Here is a 22,042-nt window from a genome sequence, read left to right on the forward strand (position 1 = left end):
ATTGCCTTTCGGTCGAACCTACGTCCACAATTTTTTGTACGTACTATATCTCCACTGGTCCCCGAACCCAAAATGCTGCCTCGTTCCCGTAAAACCAAGCGGCCCACACATATTTAAGGCGTCGACTCGAACCCGTTTACTACGACATGGCCCCGCACGCCATAGTACTCCTACAAACCCTACTGCCGCACTGATCATCGGTTTTCTTCAAGAGGATGAGGGAGAAGCCGATTTGTAGTGGAGGCGCTTTCAAAAAAAAGGATCTGTAATGGAGATCCCTGCCCTAGGGTGCCCTAGGTAGCTGCCGCACGCATCATTGTTTTCTCTTTTCTTTATGCTCTTGCGCCCTAGAGTGAAATGATGGTTGCTTCGTCCGTCTAGCTTAATGCGGGAAAGGTGGGGCTTTGTGATTTGACCCCTCATCGCTCATTTTCTACTACTGCGGCACTACGACCGGGGTGCCTCCAATTCCAACCGCTGCTCCGAACTGTAATTTGGTGCATCGCACGTGGAACAAGATGGTGGATGAGCCACATGTCGGCCAAAGGGGTCCTGTTAAGTGTGTCGCCATTTTGTGTGCGGACTGACCCTGCTTGAGTTGCTACGCCAACACGACAGGAGCAGCCTACCACTTGGTTTTGCTCCTTGGTGAATCCCGACTATATTGATCTAGAAAGATACGTGCTGAACTACCCTCTCCGTCTCGGTTTTTTTATTTTTAGGCGTTTCGGTTTATAGGGCCTGCACGTAGTTCTAGGTCATCCATTTGACTAACTAAATATGAGTTACTATGTCACAAAAAGTATATCATTGGATTCTTAAGCGGATGTAGTTGTATTTAAAAGTCGAGGGCGGGGCTTTTCCTGCGCGGTAGGCGGGGCAGTTCCGCCTATTCGGTTCGACAGAGACGCGAGAAGACGAGGGAGTAGGCTGCTGCAAACGTAGGGCTGTGTGATTTGACAGCGAGTTACTGCTGGACAGGTGGGGCCCCATGATTTGACTTGCCATTATCATTTTAACTGCGGCGCTACGACCGGCGTGAGTCTCCCGATTCCTGACAACCTCCATACAGGTGCCTCTCCCAATGCTCCACCATGTAGTAGAGGTTGGCTCTTGCATGAGAGCCCACTTCTCCACTTTTTCCTTGCCTCTCTTTCCTCAACATATGCAAAAATGTCATGTAAAGCGCACTATTGTACTTACTTTTACTTGCTCCTACAGGTGCTTAAGCTTGCCACATAGGCATAAAGTCTGATGTGGCAAGTTAATCAAGAAGAGAGAGACTAGTTTGGTGATCCAAGGAAGAAACACTGCTAAGCGCGTGTACCTAGGTGAAAAGACAATTTTGAGTCTATAGCTAATTAAATGAAGCAAACTTAGCAACACCATTTCATTGGAAGAGGTCACTCCTTGGCAAATGCAATAAATACTAGTACTCCCTGTGTCCCATAATATAAGAACGTTTTTGGCACTACACTAGTGTCAAAAACGTTCTTATATTATGGGACGGAGGGAGTACGAAGAAAGAGATAGAGAGGAGTAAAAAAATACACTTATAGCCAACCTTATAGCCAACCTTGTTGTAGTACGAGTGACTAAGTGATGACTATGTATGACATGCCAACATCAGATAGCCTATCGCACCGTGTTAAATCTCCAAGGGCGCGACCGCGCGAGCGACGCGACGGTCGTGGTAGGCGCGACCATGATACGGGCTGCTGGCAGCCCTTGGATCTGAGATCAAACGGTCGCATGCTAAGTTGCTGAAAATTTGCAGAATAACCCTCCAGGATAGGATATTCACCCATAGGCCTAGAATCACGCCATGCAACCGTTCGATCTCAGATCCAAGCGCTCTCGGAAGCCCGTATCATGGGAGAATGGAAAGCCACTACCCTGCCGTTCGCACGCTGGCAGTTCGCTCCTACTCGTCCCCGCACGTCCTTCAATACTACGGCGGTTCGCTCCTAGTCGTCCCGTCCATTCACATTACGGCAGTTCCACTAATCCTAACCCTCCTCCCAAATCCATGGCGTCCCAAATCTCCACGATCGGCGGTGAGTACAAGGTTAGAACCATCACCGGCGATGAGTTCGACGCCATCTACACCCGTTCTTCCGCGACGGTGAAAGGATGCCTTTCTCGCTTCAGACGCATGTTCGAAAACTCAGATGATGAGTGGGTCGCTGGGCTAGATGTTGAGTACACCATAGACCTAGGACGAGAGAAGGATCTAAAGGACGAAGAGAGGAAGAAGCCCGCCGTGATCCAGGTTTGCGTACATAACGTTTGCTTGGTCTACCACATATGCCATGCTGACGTTGAGTGCCAGGATTTTAAGAACTTCCTCAAGGACAAAACAGTGAAATTTGTTACTATAGACTTTAAGAACGACAAAGAAGTCTTGGGTCGGATAGGCCTCGTTGTAGGCAACCCCTTCGACCTCTAGAAGAATCGGCTGGTGCCCTCTCGTCAGCCTTCAATGCTGACCCTGGCAGGAGCCATGGTTCATCCTTCGTACCGTAAACTAGAGAAACCTCATTACACGTTTCATCGTCATGCATGGCAGCGGAATGTACAAGATATAGACCACATCCACTACGCTGCAATGGATGGCTACCTTTGTTTCCATATCGACAAGGATTGGATGAAGAGCAACAGCCAAGTGTGCGGTTCAAGCAAAGAAGTATCGGCCAAGAGGAAGAGGGACAAGGACGAAGTCGAGGACGTGGACGAGGACTCCGAGTAAGGTGGCAGTGTCATTGCTCATGGTGGTTCTAAACTTCTAATGCAGTGTCTACCGGATTAGTTGCATAGTTTAATTCCAGGTGTGCTTAGTTTAATTTGAGGGGTGTGTTGTGCTGAGCCCCCAGCAGAACTATGTTATGTTTCTTCTCGTTACTTTAACTCTTCAGTATGTACATACTACTAGTATTTCTTTAATATAATTTAGCACCCCAATTAAGCACGTACTAGCTTTTTTAATAGTACTATATGCATAATTTGGCGACGAGCGCTCTCTATATGTACCACCTTTTTTTTTAATTTCAATTTTTGCTCCATGGCGCAATCCAATGATAGTACTACTGTACAAAAGTATACATTTTTTAAAAGGCTAGAGTACTGTTCATCACATATATAGCCAGTTAAATTCTCAACCTAGAACGACGTGCATGCCATGTAGTAAACCGATACGGAGGAAGTATAGTAAAAATGAGGTGATTTTACCGAGCGATCGGCGGGGGAGCATGGCCTGTCATGCGGTCCCACGTGTCATGATGTACCAAGGCGATGCGCGTGTCCCTCTTGAGGCAGAAGAAATACTACGTGGTTTGAGATGATGGCGAACTGAAGTGTGAAATAATGGTTGCTTCCGTCTGGGAAGGTGCGGCATTGTGATTTGACGTCTCATTGCTCATTACTACTACTGGGCCGGTACGAGTGGGGTGCGTCCCCCCTGCTGTTCTGCACTGTTATTTGGTGCTTGACACGTCGACCTGGTTGCTATATGTCCCACATGTCGGCGACAGGAAGTACAAAATTCATGAAAGGGAGCGTCGACGGAGGAGTATACTACAGAATTCATGAAAGGGAGCGACTTAGTTTTGGAAAAAATCTGTTTTTACGGAGTACGTACCCACTAGGGTTTATAGGGCTCATCTAAAAGACATTCGTTTTTCCGTTTGATAAGTCTCAGTTCTACTATACTAGTAGTAGTACCATTACATGTTGGATTTCGAGGTGCGTTAGATCACTCGACGCAAGCAGTGTCAAGAGGAAACTAACCAATGCATGTACAAGTTCATGGAAATTTAGTGGTCATTCATGCATTCGTTCTAATTAATGCCTCGGTAAACATAACTTCTTGAGAAAAACGAGCGTACTGATTACTTGTGCAAACTACAAAATTAATTCGACCACTCACCGTCTACCTTGGTTGGAGAGATTTTGAAATTGAGCCATAAACTGGAAAGGAGGGAGTAGTAACTTTTGTCTCGATTACTATTTGTGGCCTTGTATAGATGCAAAATGTATTTTTTATAGTGGCCTTGTATAAGTAAATGGAGGGAGTACTAACCAAAGTACGTAGTAGGGACGAGGAGTAAACGGAGGGAGTAGTAAAATTTTCTCCTCGTGCTGCGAGCCACCGCGCGCGTGGGCGAGGGAGCGGGCGTAAAGGCGTACAGTAGTAGTAGTAGTAGTAGTACTACTACTACTACTACTACTACTACTACTACTACTACTTGTAAGCAAGCTTCACCTCATCCTGTGAGCCACCGCGCCCGTGGGCGGGGGAGACGGCGTACTAAGCAAGCTTCTCCTCGTTCTGCGAGTTGACGGGACACATCAAAAGTACTCCAGTGTATAGAGCCTTGCCTCTAAGGTAGGCCCCACATGGTTTGCCTCTTTTTTTAATTTAACATAACGCGTCAAGTCGCAATTTGTTTGTTCACCCGTGGTAGACGATCCTCCCTCCACCAAGTGGACAACCAGTACATGTGCCAAATTACCACGTGGGCTGCCTTTTTCGTACAGAAATGAGCTCCACCGTGTACCCACGCGGGTGTGGTTGGGAAAGAGACGGGAGTACGTGCGCCGTGCGTGCACCTCTTCTCTTCGTGCACGTCCCCCACCTACGTGGGTGTGTGTGAGAGAGATACAAACCTAGACATAATGCGCCGTCCATCCCCATGCCTCCGCCCAGTCCGACCACCAGTCACCACCACGCCCCACTCCTCCTCACCTTATCTCTCATCTTTCTCCCTCCATTTTTATATACAAGGGGCCACTATCAAAATTACAATTTGCAGATATACAAGGCCACTAACACTAATCGATGCAATTTTAATGGTGTTTGCCTCGTGGTACTAGCAAAGGAGGACATTAATTATCCCTTGCATGCATGCGGGAGTTTGTAAAAAAATGCATCTTGATGTTTCGTGCAATGCACGGGCATCTTGCTAGTCCATGAAAACAACACATGGCAAAATTCCACGGCGAACGAGGGATTTGAATCTGTTGGGAGGGGCTGTTTGGATCTTGCCCGGGGTAGCCAACATATTGGTGACCCTTTTGTCCACCGGTGCCTTTGCCACCGATGAACGAGGAATGGCTCGGGTGCTCATGCTGTCATGCATCCTCCAGCGCGCACGTTGGAGACGAGCTCGCACGAGCTGTGTTTTTTTGTCCCACAACGCCGCCCGAGCCGCCCGCAGACCGACCGGCGACCCGCAAATTACGCCATCCAACCGTAGCCGCACACATTATGACAGCAACTCAACCAACCGGACAAAATTCACGCAAACACGTAGACTAACTGATATTTCATATAAACAACGACGGAAATCATATAAATACCGGATTTTCATACAAACATGATGGATTTCATTACATTCAAATGAACTACGCGGTGCTAGTTCTGGACAGCACATGTATATAATACCTGGCCTAAATGGTCGCCCGCCGATCGATTTGTGTTCCTCATGTCCGGCAGCACGATCACCGGACTGCCGGGAGCCCCGGAGGTATATGCTTCAGCGCAAAGGACGGCTCGCTTCCCCACTGCCCAACTGATATCATTGGCTGGTGCCGAAGATGATGGTGGCCGGCACCGGTTCGAGTTCATCACCGGCCACTACTTCGCCATGGCCGGCACCGGCTCGAGTTCATCCTAACATTCCCCTCTTCCGTGGAGCCCATGCGGGGTCGACGAAGGTCCTCGCAACAAAAGGATCCGGCAAGACACCTGCTGTGTACGCCGGCGACGCCTCCGCGGTGGCCTTCATGGGACCCAAGCGGCGGCGGCCTCCCGTGTTCTACTTCTCCTTGATGATGGCGGCGGACGCGGAGGCGCTGGCCACCGACTCATCACTCTCCGCGCACCCGGCTTCTGTCGCCGCTTGCATGGTGCGGCCGCCGGCATGGGAGTCTCAGCCACAGAAATGGGAGACGCGGTACGAGGTGGCAGCGTGGACGGCAGCAACGACGCCCGTGCGCCGCTCCTCGTCGAGCTGGCCTAGAGCGGTGAGTTGCTGAACCGCGCGCCGGCTTGGGGCGGCAACTGGCTTCGTCGGGCGAGGGGAGGGAGGTGGATGAGCGAGCTGCATAGCTCGTATCCGGCGGGCTACCCAGCCGTCTTGGATGCGGAATAACTACTCTTCGTAAGCCATTGTAAGAGTGGACAAAATGGTGGAGGAGATAGGGGAGCGGCGGAGGTGTGCGATTCTTGGCCGGCGTTTGGCCTTGTTTAAATAGGAGATTAAATAGACGGCGGACAGGAGGAGCTCGGCCGGCGTTGCGTTTAACGCCGGCCCGGTCATGAACGGACGTGTGTCCAGAGTGGGTTGCTCGGCTTCCACACGGGCGGGTTTCATGGAGGCGTTTGAATGCGGCACGGAGGCGTGTTCAGCTGGGCGTGCCGTGAGTGGCGCCCTCGACTCTGACCTAGGACACCGCGTCGTTCTTCCACTGACATGTGGGCTCTTTGGGTGCATGGCCTACATGTCAGTGACCCAACGCAGGCAGCGCACAGCAGAGGAACCTTTGGTGGGCCAGGGCAGTCAGAAGCGGGCATTTCATAAACCGATGATTGTTCATTGAGTGTGACGTCATCTTTTTCATGTAGATAAGCCTACTATGTTGATAGCCCGTTCGATACGTTGTGATTCATAAATACCGCTGCAAACATCAATGTTCTGCTTATCACAGATAAGATTGATTAATACCCGTAACAATCCATGTCCTTAACAATGGGTGCATGCACGTATAGGTTGAGCGTGTGTCTTGCGTCGTGTGCTGTGTGCATGCAGGCGTGCGAGTGTTGCGTGCGTGCAAGGGTACGTTTCAGTGTTGCATGCATGGGTGCGTACGTGCGTGTGTTCGTGAGTGCATGTGTACATGTCAGTGTTGCACGCCAGCATGCGTGCGTGTGTACGTGTCAGTGTTGCATGCCTACATGCGTGCGTGTCTTGCGTGCGTGCATGTGTACGTGCGGGGTGAGGCTACACGTCAGTCGACTGACTTCTTCATCTATGGTCATTAGATTTTCCAGCCGTTGGATACGAAATCAAGGGCCTTAGCATTTCTGTCCTTCATATACGCGCTGACGGGTGGGCCCTATGGTAATGTGCGCTGCTGAATGTGGACCGTTTGACTGGTCAATTGATCGTGTTATCAACAAATTACGGAGCTGTATGGTGAGCCAGTGACTGTATGATCACCCTAAAATGTACTCCTATTTTATTAACACAGTACAGACTCAAACTACCATTTCTTTCTTTCATATACGGGCTGACAGGTGGGCCCCACGGTTACGCGCCCCGATGGTGCAACACTAGTTGCGCCGCGTGGAACGTTTGACTGGTCAATTGATTGTGTCATCAACAAAATACGGAGTTGTACGGGTGAGCCAGTGACCGTATAATCATGATATGTATTTGTTTAACACGGTACAGACGCAAGGGCTCATATATACGCGCAAGCACTCACCGCTATAAGCTCACACACGCGAACCCTACCCCTATGAGCACCTTCGAGAGAGTGGGCCAGCATATATGATCTTGAGATTTTACGAAGTCACCATAGGTGACTCGTAGTCGAGTGGAACATCTCCTCCCACTGAACGTCAATCGCCGGAAAATACTGAAATTAACACAAGATAAATGCGAGCACCGGGACTTTAACCTTGGTGGGCTCGAGAAACCACTGTCCTCTAACCATCCAACCACATGTTGGTTAGCACGACAAAATGTATGTGGTGACCGTGATGAGCTTATCCTGAAGTCCAGTGACCATATCGTGCTTTCGCTTCAAATACAATGACCATAAGTGTCGTCAACAAAATACGGAGCATGCATCAAATGCAAAGTCCGTCAGTGTCATCAACAAAATATGGAGACGTATCGTGAGCTAGATACCGTTGTACTATTGTATATGCTTATTTTCTTAGTGGCCGATTGCGTGTGTGGTGTGGTGGGCACATCATTTCTAGTTGTGGTGGGTCAACATGAAGACTCATGGGTCGGTTCCATCCTGTGCCACATATAGGTTGGACCGAGACGTGTTATACAAAGACCCATGTGGAGGACTCGGCGTACAACACGAAGCTACCAGAGTCGCGGAGGACTCTATCCCCACTGGTGATAAGCCGACTATATATGATTTGTAACCCTAGGCCCTTAGTATGTTATACAAGCTTGGGGGCTAGTTCGTCGATAGTATACACACACGCACAATGCCTGGTATTCATGTGTACTTTGTACACACCCCTATCACTAATATACAGTACCAGGAGTAGGCTCTTTCTTCAACTGCAAGGGTCCGGTCTGAACTAGGGTAAAACTTTGCCTCGTATTACCATCCAGCCTAACAGCCAGGGGTATCCTTCCGAATGATATGATGAAATCATATCTACCAACTACTAAGAGAGAGAGGTGTGTCGGGGGGCAATGTGTGCGAGAGAGGCCTAAAGATAATGTGCGTGTGGGAGACACGTAGGCACATATATGTGCGTATAGAGGGCTAGTAGAGACCGTGCGTGTGTATATATGCATGTGAGAGAAATAGTGTTTTCCAACTGAGATTAGTGAAAAGAGTGGTACATAGTAGTCAGAGAGAGAGAGAGAGAAACAGAGAGAGCATGTGCGTGAGACACCCCGACACCCTGAGAGAGATTGTGAGCATGTGTGAAAGAGAAATGCCGATGCATATAAAGTGTGTGCACTTATGTGTTAGATAGACAAATATATAACGCGTTTGTGAGAACGTGGCGAGGCATAGTGCATCTACGTGTAAAAGGCGGTTCTACGCATTAAATTAAAATATAAATGGCATTATTATTTTTGGATGAGATCATGAATTTTGCAAATTGCGTATGGACGAAAATCGGTCTACCAGACACCCATACTCTATTAAATTCTAGCATGTGCATGTGTTTATTTCATATTATCGATCCATAGAGTGGGAGCGGTTTGAAATACAGGCAATGGATGTTTTTGCAATTCATATATAAACATTAATTAGTGCACTCCATGTTGTTAGTGTGAAGCACTTTATACATTTGTCACTTGCATGGATACCTTCCAAATTGCTAGCTACGAAATAGAATACATGTCGAATTCAACATAAAGGGGGTTTCAAAGATTCGAATTCATAGGAAGTGCATTCATCTATTTGAACCCGAGATAATGGCATTTGTAAATCAGATGTAAAAGGGGGCATCAATCTTTGTTGTGAGTTTGAACATGCTATATATATATTCATACGCATATCTAACTTTTTTTTGCAACCAAGGAGATTATATCTGGAACCATGCATGAACTGAGGTGGTTGCATATTTTTTAATATATACTCGTGTACAATGTATATTCAAATGTACCCCCTCCATTCCAAAATAATCGTAGCTTTAGGATTTTCAAGAGTAAAGATTTGTGAAGTTTGACAAATCCTGAAAGTTCAATTCAAGAGAACCGAAAACATTAATGCTTATGCTCCCAAATATTGAATGAAGTACCAAATAGGCCTCTGGTCACCCGAAACCGCGCGAGACTAATGTTTTGGTGGTAGGAAATTACTGTCCTGACTCTGGCCCGTGTAGCCTATCGGCCCGATGTCCAAAGGTCTAAACCGGGGTAGGTTTGTAACTTCAGCAAGACGCCAATCTCAACTGCCTCCGAGAAGCATTCATACGCCGTGGGCGCCTACCCATGCGCTCGGCCGAAATCTATCCCGCCCACATTTGGGACACCTGACATGACTCTCCTACCCCCAACCCGCAATATGTCCGAAATTTTAGATGGGGGCAAAGTTTGTAACTTTCCCCAAGTTTCAAACAAGCGCGTCTCAAACCGAAACATTGTTCCCCCTCAGTTCCCCGCCTCCCTCCATTTCCCCATTCATACTCCGTGGGCGCGAAAACGCCCTCTCCACCAGCCGTGAAACCCCAGCCTCCTCCGTCCTCCACCCCATAGCGGCCAATCCACCGCCGCCCTCCTCCATCATGTCGGAGCCGGTACCCCGACGTCGTCGTCCAACGCAACCGCAACCGCAACGCCCTCAAGGACTTAGCAGCTGAAGCCGAGGCAGAGCTGCCTCCACGACGTCGACGCCGACGTGCGCCGTACCAAAACCAGTCCGACCACGCCGTCCTGCGCCTCACTGCTGCGGCTCCACTGTCGCAACCGTCCACCGCACCGGAGCTGTTCCCGCTACGCCGTCGTTCGCCGCCTCGGATCTGCTTCCCCGCCGCCGACAGACGGCCACCGCACCACACTCAACAACTTGGCCATGGGTTCGTCCAAGGCTGCACCGTCCTCCACAACTTCTGGTTTCCGGCGAACAACAAGAAGATCGTCGGAAAAACAGAAGGAGGACACAGCACTGCCAGCAGAAAGAGGTACTCCTCTTCCCTTATTCGTGCAAATCTTACGTCTCCGCTCACACCGTATTCATCCCAAGAAAGAAACTAGTTGAGCGCTTCTTACTGCATCTTCTTCGTGATACTAAATGCACAAGGTTTCCTCCCTTTTACTATTTCACCTTTGCTAGAGGTCAGTAGCCCGCCTGGATTTCAATTCAGGGTCAGTCGAACCGCAATTAAAAGAAGCAGCACCCGCTTAGGCGCGCGGAGCACCTAGTCCGCCTGTTCCCCGGGGAAGCGGTGCATCGGTGTCTATCATAGGGGTGTGGGGCGCAGGAGCTGCTTGCGCCCGATCTGGAGGTCGGCGGGGCTTGAATGGATGGCCGGGGGGGCGGTGCCAAGCACGGCGGTGCGGTGAGGTCGAGGAGAGGGCGCATGCATGGGAGGAATACTGGGCCGGTGGTCGCTGGCGTTTCGAGGAAGATCGTCAACACTGACCGGCTGGAGGTAGATGAAGGCGATCTGCCCGTTCTTTGTACATCAGACGGTGCAGAAAAAATGGACTGACCTATTTGCTTTCAGTCGACTGTTATTTTCATAGAATCCTGTAGTAATTTAGTGTGCCATGCACGTTGTAGAGCTATCATATGTCTCCCGTCATTTATTTCTCACTGACCTGCTATCTGCTACCTTTACACTATACTAATTGTGTTTTTTTATGCATGGGTATTTCAGACTCTGACGCAGTGTTGATGAATGCAGAAAAGAAAAGACAGAAGTCGCTCCAGTGTAATTCGAAGATAAGCACTAAGCGTTTCAGCGCTCTAATGGGTGCAGTGTCAGCAGTTGGAGACAGTAAACGTAGCTCTGCAGTTGATGATCTTAATTGCCACACACAACCATCCCAGGTGCTTGCTTTAACTTTGCGCTGTCAAATGTGGTTGCATGTTGCATATGGTGTCTAGCTTGTATTGCTTCCAATTTGGTTAAATTGCATCTGCATACTTTACACATTATACCTTTGATAATGACATGCCTTCCTGTTTTTGATACATACTACATATGTCTATTAACCATGTTCGTACATCAAACTAATTAATGCTATTTTGTATCCCTCGTCAATCACTTATGATGAGACAGTCACCCGAGTGGGTTACTGTGAGACGCCCTACTCGTTTAAAGAGTGCAGTGTCATCCTCCCCACATGATTCTCAAGAAACAACAAGGCTAAATGAAGATAGTCAACGTAGCTCTCTAGTTGATCACCGCAATTCCCCCACACCTCCATCGCAGGTGCTTGCTCTTACTTGGCAGTGTGATATGTGGTTGCATGTTGCATATGGTGTCTACCTTGTAATGCTTCTAATTAGAGTAAATTGCATCTGCTTAGTTAACACATTATACCTTTGATAATGACATGCCTTCCTGTTTTTGATACATACTACATATGTCTATTAACCATGTTCGTACATCAAACTAATTAATGCTATTTTGTATCCCTCGTCAATCACTTATGATGAGACAGTCACCCGAGTGGGTTACTGTGAGACGCCCTACTCGTTTAAAGAGTGCAGTGTCATCCTCCCCACATGATTCTCAAGAAACAGCAAGGCTAAATGAAGATAGTCAACGTAGCTCTCTAGTTGATCACCGCAATTCCCCCACACCTCCATCGCAGGTGCTTGCTCTTACTTGGCAGTGTGATATGTGGTTGCATGTTGCATATGGTGTCTACCTTGTAATGCTTCTAATTAGGGTAAATTGCATCTGCTTAATTAACACATTATACCTGTGAATATGACATGCCTTCCTGTTTTTGGTACATACTACGTCTTTCTATTAACCATGCTCTTACATCAAACTACTTTTCTTGTGTATCCCTCATCAATGCTCCTAATTTGTTAAATTGCATCTCCTTAGCTTACACATTATACATGTGAATATGACATGCCTTCCTGTTTTTGGTACATACTACATCTGCCTATCACACCATGTTCTTACATCAAACTACTGTTCTTGTGTATCCTGCGTCTATCGCTTATGATGAGACAGTCACGCGCGTGGGTTAATATGAGTTACTCTTATAAAGAATGCAATTTCATCCTCTCCACATGATTCTCAAGAAACAGCAAGCCTAAATGAAGATATTGAACGTAGCTTTGTACCTGAAGACCGCACTTCCCCTACACCACCATCACAGGTGCTTGCTCTAACTTCGCAGTGTGATATGTGGTTGCATGTTGCATATGGTGTCTAGCTTGTAATGCTTCTAATTAGGGTAAATTGCATCTACTTAGTTTACACACTATACCTGTGAATATGACATGCCTTCCTATTTTTGGTACACACTACATCTATGTGTTAACCTTGTTCTTACATGAAACTACCTCTCTTCTGTATCCTGCATCAATCAGTTACGATGAGTCACCTTTATTCGTTGCATATTGCATATTATTTCTAGCCTGTTGCCATGTATTGCTTCTAATTTGGTCAAATACATTTGTTAGGGCACCCTTTTAATTTGGCAGAGAGATATTGGTTTCATCTTTCATATGGTTTCTAGCTTGCATCGATTCTAACAAGTTCAAGCACCTTGTGCTTAGTTTACATTTTATACATCATACATGTCAATATGTCACGCCGTCCTGTTTTTCATACATATTCCATCCTCCTATCATGCGGCTGCCTTACATGAAAGTAGTGTTCGTCAGTATCATGCATCAATGAGTTCTGAAGAGAAAATTTTATTCCTTTTTCTTGTGGGTTTGACTTGACAAGGCAAAATCAAGAAAGAGGAAGGAAAAGAGTAAGGAAGGCGATGATGGTGGTCCTCTGCAGCAATGTAAATGGAGCATCTGTACCGATTCTCCTTGTACTGATAGTGCATTACAAGGTCCAAGTCTCCGCTCCCCTACTCCACCATCCAAGGTGCTTGCTCTAACTTGGCAGTGTGATATCTGGTTGCATGTTGCATATGGTGTCTAGCTCGTATTGCTCCTAATTAGTGTAAACTTCATCTGCTTAGCTTACACATGATACATGTGAATATGACACGCTTTCCTGTTTTTGGTACATACTATATCTGTCTATCACACCATGTTCTTACATGAAACTACTCTTCTTGTGTATCCTGCATCAGTCACTTATGATGGGACACCTTTAAGTTGGCAGTGTGATATTGGTTTGCGTCTTGAATATGATTTCTAGCATGTATTGCTTCTAGTTTGATGAACGCCACCTATGACGAGACAGTTTTAACTTGGCAGAGTGATATTGATTGCACCTTCCATATGGTGTCTTGCAGTGTTTCTAATTTGTTGAAGTGCCTTCTGCTTAGTTACCACATCATAGGTGTGAATATGTCAAGCCGTCCATTTTTTCATACATATTCCATCCTCGTATCATGACTTTGCCTTTCATCAGAGTAGTGTTCGTCAGTATCATGCATGAATGAGTTCTGAAGAGCGAATGATATTCCTTTTTCTTGTCGGTGTGACCTCACAATGCAAAATCAATAAAGCTGAAGGAAATTGGCAAGGCATTGGATGATGGTGGTCCTTCCGAGCAACTGAAACGGAGGTTCTCTACAGATTCTACTCCGCCATCCTCCCAACAAGATTCGCAAGACAACGCAAGGCTAGACAGTCAACGTAGCTGTGTAGATGATGAGCACATCTCCCCTACTCCACCATCACAGATGCTTGCTCTAACTTGGCACTATTATATGTGGTTGCATGTTGCGTATGATGTCTAGCTTGTATTGCTTCTAACTTTGTTGAATTGCATCTGCTTACTTTACACATAATGCCTGTGAATATGACATGTGTTCCTGTTTCTACATCAGACTACTATTCTTGCATATCCCGCATCAGTCACTTATGATAAGGCACCTTTAAGTCGCCACTTTGATATTGGTTGTGTCTTGCATATGATTTCTAGCATGTACTGCTTCTAATTTGTTGAAACGCCATATAGTTTGAACTTGGCAGAGTGATATTGGTTGCATCTTTCATATGGTGTCTAGCTTGCAGTGCTTCTAATTTGTTGAAATGCCTTCTGCTTAGTTACCACATCATAGGTGTGAATATGTCACACCATCCTGTTTTTCATACATATTCCATCCTCGCATCATGTGTTTGCCTTTCATCCGAGTAGTGTTCGTCAGTGTCATGCATGAATGAGTTCTGAAGAGCGAATTTTATTCCTTTATCTTATCGGTTTGACTTCACAATGCAAAATCATTACAGCTGAAGGAAATTAGTCCGGCAGTGGATGATGGTGGTCCTTCGGAGCAACTCAAATAGGGGGTCTCTACAGATTCTACTCCGCCATCCTCCCAACAAGATTCGCAAGACAACACAAGGTTGGACAGTCAACGTAGCTGTGTAGATGATGAGCACATCTCCCCTACTCCACCATAACAGGTGCTTGCTCTAACTTGACACTATTATATGTGGTTGCATGTTGCGTATGATGTCTAGCTTGTATTGCTTCTAACTTGAATTGCATCTGCTTACTTTACACATAATGCCTGTGAATATGTCACGTGTTCCTGTTTCTAGAACATACGTGTACATGATGAGCACATCTCCCCTACTCCACCATCGCAGGTGCTTGCTCTTACTTGGAACTGTTATACGTGGTTGTGTTTTCCGTATGATGTCCAGTTTGTATTGCTTCTGATTATGTTGAATTGCATCTGCGTAGCTTACAACTTATACCTGCAACGATCACTTACCCATAAGACACATTTAACTTGGGACTGTGATGTAGGTTGCATCTTGCATTGTCTTCTAGCTTGTACTGCTTCTAATTTCTTGAAATCACTTTTTACCTGATAGAGTGATATTGGTTGCATGTTCATATGGTGCCTAGCTTTCATTTCTTCTAATTTTGTTGAAATGCCTTCCGCTTACTGTTTTTTCATAAATATTCCATCCTCCTATCGTACGTGTGAATATGAAACGCTGTCTTTTTTGTATATATTCCATCCTCCTATCCTGCGCTTGCCTTACATCAAAGTAGTGTTCGTCTGTATCATGCATCAACCAGTTATGCAGAGCTAATTTTATTCATCTTCTTGTGGTTTTGACTTCATAAGGCAATATCAGGAAATAGGAAGGAAAAGAGTAAGTTAGGGAATGTTGGTGGTCCTCCGGACCGACGCAAACAGAGACTCTCTAGATTTGCCACTGCTACTGCTAATGAAATTGAAGTCCCAAGTCTACATGATGAGTTCATCTCCCATACTCCACCATCGCAGGTGCTTGCTCTAAGTTGACAGTGTGATAATTGGTTTCATGTTGCATATGTTGTCTAGCCTGTATTTCTTCTATTTTGATTAAGTTGCACGTGCTGAGTTCATACGTTATACATGTGCATATGACATGGCTTTCTGTGTCTAGAATACACTGCATCTATCTATCATACCATGTTCTTACATCAAAGTACTGCTGTTGTGTATCCCGCATCAGTCACTCATGATTGGACGCTTTTAACATGGCAGTTTGATAGTGGTTGCATCTTGCATTGATTTCTACGTTCTACTGCTTCTAATTTTTCGAATTGCCACTTATGACAAGACACTTTTAACTTGGCAGAGTAATATTGGTTGCATCTTTCATATGGTGTCTAGCTTGCATTACTTCTATTTTCTTGAAAATCCTTCTGCTTAGTTTGCACATCGTAGCTGTGAATATGTCATGTCGTCCTGTTTTTCTTACATATTCCATACTCATACGGTTGTCTTACATCAAAGTATTGCTTGTCTGTATCATGCATCAATGAGTTCTGAAGAGTGATTTTATTCTTTTGTGTTGTGGGTACAGCTTGACATGGCAAAGTCAAAAAAGAGCAAGGAAAATAATATAGTAGGGAGTGTTGTTACTCGTCGGGTGAAAGAGAAGGTTCTGCCGTCGAGATTCTGCTGGTACTTATAGTGCAGTAGAAGGTCCAAGTCCACCGGCTAAATCTACAAACACAGTATCACCTGCTCCACCAGCTGCAACATCCGCTTCAACTGTACCAGCATCTCAACAAGTTACTCGTTCGTTTGCTCTGGAACTGGCCAGTTCCCAAGCTGCCTTCACACCTAACACTACTTCCGAAGCACTGCTGACACAACAGGACTTGGCAAGATCAGATGAACCTCATGAGCATCAACACCAAGACGGTACCTGACCGAGTCAAGTTGCAGTTGCATGCTCCTTTATATGTACTCTCATAGTTTGATGTACACTAACACTTTCCATATTCGTTGTTGAACTAGCACCACGGCGCAAGCGGAAACAGACATCAGGGATAATGCTTGACAGATTAACAAAATCTAAAGGAGGAAGAATGGAGATCCATTTTGAGGCAGGTTTAAAAAGGCCACGTGATGCTACATAGTCAGCCAAGTTAGTATCAGAGGCAGCCGTTGCCGTTAGGTGTCATGCACGTATCCTCCCAACATGGATCCAGTACAGGAATGAGAAAGACAATACCCATTTTAACACCTTCCTTGACCATTTATCCGTAAGTAATGTTATTCATCGCAATTAGTAATATTGTCTTGCTCTGTCCCATACTTTCTAGCTTCCTCCTAATAAGACTCACATTCTTTTTTCAACAGATGAGGTTCAAGTTGGATCCGAAAGATGATGCAACTAAACAAGCATGCACTCATGTTTTTCAGTCTGCTCTGCGACAGTATCGGTACCACCTTAATCTCACTTTGAAGGCAAGGCTAACAATGAAATCGCCCAAACATCTCCAGTGGAATATATTACAGATGAATACTGGACAACCCTCGTTAAACACTGGTCTGATCCAAAGTATCATGTAGGCTATATGTATTTGATCAGACCACATATTGAACTTGTATTTATGTATGTGCCTTACAAGTGTATCTTCTTCTAGGCTAACTGTTTGAAGAACAAAACCAACCGTTCTAAAGTGAAATTCCAACAGACAACAGGATCTCGTAGCTATATTGCACACTGCGAGACTCTTGTAAATAGCTGCTACTTCCTTCTTTTTTTGTGCCATATTATCGTATCTATATTGACTTGTTCCAAATACAGAGGAAAGCCCGTGCGGACCAAAAAGAACCTGAACCGAATGCAGTGCAAATCTTCAAGGATTGCCACACCAGCAAGATGAAGGGCATGAGCACACCAGTTCAAGCCGCTGTTGTAAGTCCTTATTCCTCCTGCCTTGAACTGATTGGTACTGTGATGTGTTCATTTAACTACTTGGTTTGCAGCCAATGTCAGTTACTCTGTACACTTTTATTCACAGTTGTCTTAACGTATCATTTCACCTTACATGGTTTAAAAGAGATGAAGGATATTCTTTTGGTCTTGATCTGTAATCTAGTTGTTATGTTCACGTGCGCACACAATGATAAAATAGCCTGTTTGTTTTATATTTGTTTGCCCATGATATGAATGATGTCATACTATGTTCATCCTACTTTAAACCATGTCTCTTTATCCTTAGATGTCAACGAATGTGAGGAAATAGACAATACAGTAGGCATGCTACATGGACATATGTTCCGAAAGTGATTTTATTATGTAGTTGGCACTACAATACATGCTAATGTATTACAGTAGTTCACCAAAATAAGTTATGTATAAACGTTTAACCTACTTTGTTTGTTTTTGTCTCATTAGTAACTTATCTGGTACACTAATCTACAACTTCAAACTTTCAGGAAGCTATGGAACAAATGATTGAACAGCCACAACCACCTGAAGGTGACGAGGCTACTACAGGCACAATGTCACCTCTTGCTGCAGTGCGTCAGTATCTCTCCACTAACAGTGCAAAAAGCACCTTCCTGCGTAATTCTGGGTTGGTTGTCAAGGTAACCTCATCCAAATCGCCTACTGAACAAAATCTTCCTGCTAGACAGAGTGATATATCTGTGCTCCAGACACAAGTCCAATCCCTAATGGACGTTGTTTCGGAAACAAGAATAGTGGTTGAGAAATGTCGTCAAGATATGAATGGTTTTGAAACCAGACTATCAGACATTCGCTTCGTTGTTCAAGAGCAATGGTGGAAAAAAGGTGGAGATCGTGCTGCTCCATCAGATTCTAGAGCCTGAAACATTAGCACTCAGGTCAAATGATCTGTGCTTCTATACATCTGATGGTGCTTTTATCTGGAAGGACTGTAAACTTTATGCCAACAGGCCTTTTGTTGTATGGTTGGAATTTATTTTGTTGTGATACAACATTTATGATGCTGCCTCAGGCTGTAGTAATTACGACGCTATTTTTGTATAGTGTAGGTTTATCTTAGTAATGTATTCGGCCGAAAGCTTCGTAGGAGCCCAACATGCCAACATTCGTCGGGCCCATTCCAATTGGGCTAAAAACGATTACGGGCCGAAATTGGCATGTAGCCCACTAAAAATATCTGGGCCTAAATTAGCATAAGCTTTCATATTTTTCTGGTAGGCCTGTGCCCATAGTGGGCCTTTAACAGGCCTAAACATAATTTGGGCCCTCAGTAAAAATAGGCTGTTTACAGGTGTAAATATCTCGAGCCCATAAAAAACATGGGCCTTTAATAGACCGAAAGTGAGATTGGGCCCTGATTGTGCCAAATAACCCACTGGACTTAGCAGGCCGAAATGGTGGCCCATTTACGATGCGGATCTTTGACAGGCCGAAATTCGGACGGGCCGTAAATGCGCCGACCTAATACACGGGCCTTTAACAGGCCGGAACTTCGGTCGGGCTAGATTATCGTCATTTTTATATGGGCCGTTAATGGGCCCGATATGACGTTGGGCCACATATAGCCCATGGTTTACGTCCGGCGTTAACAGGCCAAAAATGACAACAGGTCGAAAGTGGCCCAAAGCTATAGTGGGCCTCTAACAGGCTGAATGTCAGACATGGCCAAATATGACCCAAATCCTTCACGGTCGTTTATGGGCCGAAAGTTTTGATGGCCTGTAAATGGGCCCAAATGAAGCCGGACCTTTAACAGGCCGGAAATACACTGGGCTGTAATTCGGCCCAATTACTTAGCGGACTGTTAACGGGCCAGAAGTGACCATGGGCCGCGTTGATGACAAGTTTAGGACAGGCCGTTGACGGGCCGATTTGACAAAGAATGTTGGGCCTTTAGCTGGGCCGGCCCATTATGGTCTGCAGAATCTTGTGGGCCTTTAGCTGGGCCGGCCCATTGTGGTCCGCAAAATCTTGTGGGCCTTTAGTTGGGCCGGCCCATTATGGTCTGCAAAATCATGTGGGCCTTTAGCTGGGCCGGCCCATTATGGTCCGCTAAATTTTGTGGGCCTTTAGCTGGGTCAGCCCATTATGGTCCGCTAAATCTTATGGGCCTTCGGCTGGGCCGGCCCATTTAAACTTTGTGGGCCACTTTTGGGCTGGTCCACGTGTCAACATATCATAGGCCCATCTCGACCGTTGGACGAGTGACACCTGTGCCAACGCGGAGCTGACGCGTGGATCCGTCAGCCAATGAGAATTTTACACGTGGAAAATCGGCATTGGTCGTGGCTGTTAACGGGTTATCGGATCCAAAATCCGACCCGATAGCTTAACGGCGTTCCGTTACGGTGGATGCCACGTGTCGGTCACCCTTGACGAAAGCACTTCTGTGACGCGCGATTTATCGTCATGGAAGTGGACACTTCCGTGATGATAATTTTGGCAATGTCATGGAACACTTCTACGACAGCACAGGTATGACTATCTTGATTCTGTCATAAGTTTGTCATGGATGTACATGCATGACAGAAAACGCGACCTACTGTGACAAACACGTATCATCACGGAAGTGTATTTTTTTGTAGTGGGACCCACCAGTCGGCGGGCCCCAGCGGCCAGCGAAGAAGCCAGCGAATACAGACACTGACGGCTAGGACCCGCGTCCAGCCATATTACCATTGTACCCCTAGGGGTAGGCCTATATAAACCCCCCGGGGCACCCATGCAAAGGGTTGATCTCTTAGAGTTTTAGACACCACATAGAGAGAAGAGGAGAGCTAGCCTTGCCCTTCTTCTTCCTCTAGCCAAACAGCTCAAGGAGCCACTTGTAGCCACTTGTGCTGATCTAGTGACCATGCGGAGACCCCGCAGAGCAGGACTAGGGGTGTTATCTCCACGGAGAGCCCCGAACCTGGGTAAGATCCGCCGGCGTGCATGTCTTCGCCTCATCCCGTTTCCAGACACCAGTGATGTCTTACTGGCTCCCACAATGATAAGCCACCCGTTGGCATATGTCGCACCTACCACCCGACACCGGCTCAAGACCAACCTTGTTGATCAGGAACTCTACCGTGCTGCGCAGGTTGTCCTCAGATGATCTTAGGAGGCTTGGGTGCTTGACGACTACAATTTTTAGCATGTCGTCAGAGCAGCCAAGGGTCTTCTTCAGTAACTCCATTCTTGCAACAAGCTTCTCTTGGGTTACCCAGAAGACGGTTGCGAGCGCATATATGAATAGGCCTGAGCCACGTGGTACCCCGAGCTCATCTGCGCGTGCAACCAATGCCTGGAGTTTTTCTGGGCTGCAGACGATCACCCGCATCCCATTGAGGCCGGTCTTGGCGAGATCAGGGATATTAAAGCCGCAGCGCATAAGTAGCTCGACATTGGGCTTAACCACTGTGTCAATGTCACACCTTAGGAGGGCACCACCTCCCAGAGCCCCCCTCGACACGGCCTTGACCAACTCGTCGAAGGAGCCGAACAATGGGATCCAGAACTGAAGCCTGCTGGCGACGTCGCAGGAGCGCAACGCGGGGACGCCGATCAAGACGAGGCGCGCGATCTTGGAAGGGGGTAGCCCGAGATTGCGTAGCTTGGCGACACGGGGGGCGAGGGTCTCGCCCACCCTGGAGCAGAGGAACTTTGGGTCGGCGGCGACGACGGCGGCGATGTCGGAGCTGGAGAGGCCGAGGCCCGAGAGGAAGGCGCGGACGGCGTCGGGGTTGGAGGGGGACCTGAGATGGGAGATGGACCTGGACGCCTTGAGGGATTGTGCCCGGGTGAGGCCGCAGGTGTTGACGAGGTAGTCCTGGACGAAGAAAGGGGACTCCGTGGAGGCGGTGGCGGTGGCGGTGGTGCAGAGGTGGCGGTGGAGGGAGGTGAGGGGGAAGGTGGGGAGAGGGGAGGCGCCGCCGTCGCGGAGGAGAGAGAGAAGCCGCTTTTGGAGGCGGAGCATGGCGGTGGCGGTGTAAGAGCAACTCTAGTAGACCCCGCAAAACGCCGGCCCGCAAAACGCGTTTGCAGTTCGTGCAAAACCGCTTTTGCGGGCCGGCGAGGGCTAGCACAGATGCAGACCCCCCAAACGGACCCGTAAAAAAGTATATTTGCGGAATATGCTTTTTTACGGGTCGGCTATGCGGGTTTTGCTCGGGCAACAGCGCAACGACCCGCAAACAGCAAAACTGCAAATCTGAAATTTGTCATAGGGCCTCACAAACAAGTTCAAATTCAAATGACATAAACAGTTTGCGCGCGAATAAAAGCGAAGTTCATTACGCAAAAGAGGGCATGCAAAGGTATACGCCCATGTCCGGCATCATCTTGAGGGTCGATCTTCACTCGGCGCCATGGAGTCCATCTTGAAGTTCATCGGCGCCACCGTAGCCACCTCCGTCGCTTGTTCCAACTCCCGCACCGAAATCATCCACATTGCCACCGTATGGAGCAGAGA

General features: G+C 47.0%; 1 protein-coding gene across 1 annotated transcript in view; it reads right to left on the bottom strand.

Annotated features, from left to right (window-relative positions):
* LOC109764386 (transcription termination factor MTERF8, chloroplastic-like) overlaps positions 1-21,547 on the bottom strand; it is a 47,432-nt gene extending 25,885 nt beyond the window's left edge. Inside the window, exon 1 of the mRNA XM_020323222.1 lies at positions 20,624-21,547. Within this exon, the coding sequence (XP_020178811.1) occupies positions 20,624-21,547 (924 nt within the window). The remainder of the gene's footprint in view (positions 1-20,623) is intronic.
* Positions 21,548-22,042: the final 495 nt, after the last annotated feature.

Source organism: Aegilops tauschii, chromosome 7 (assembly GCF_002575655.3).
Source record: "Aegilops tauschii subsp. strangulata cultivar AL8/78 chromosome 7, Aet v6.0, whole genome shotgun sequence".
Classification (NCBI taxonomy): Eukaryota; Viridiplantae; Streptophyta; class Magnoliopsida; order Poales; family Poaceae; genus Aegilops; species Aegilops tauschii.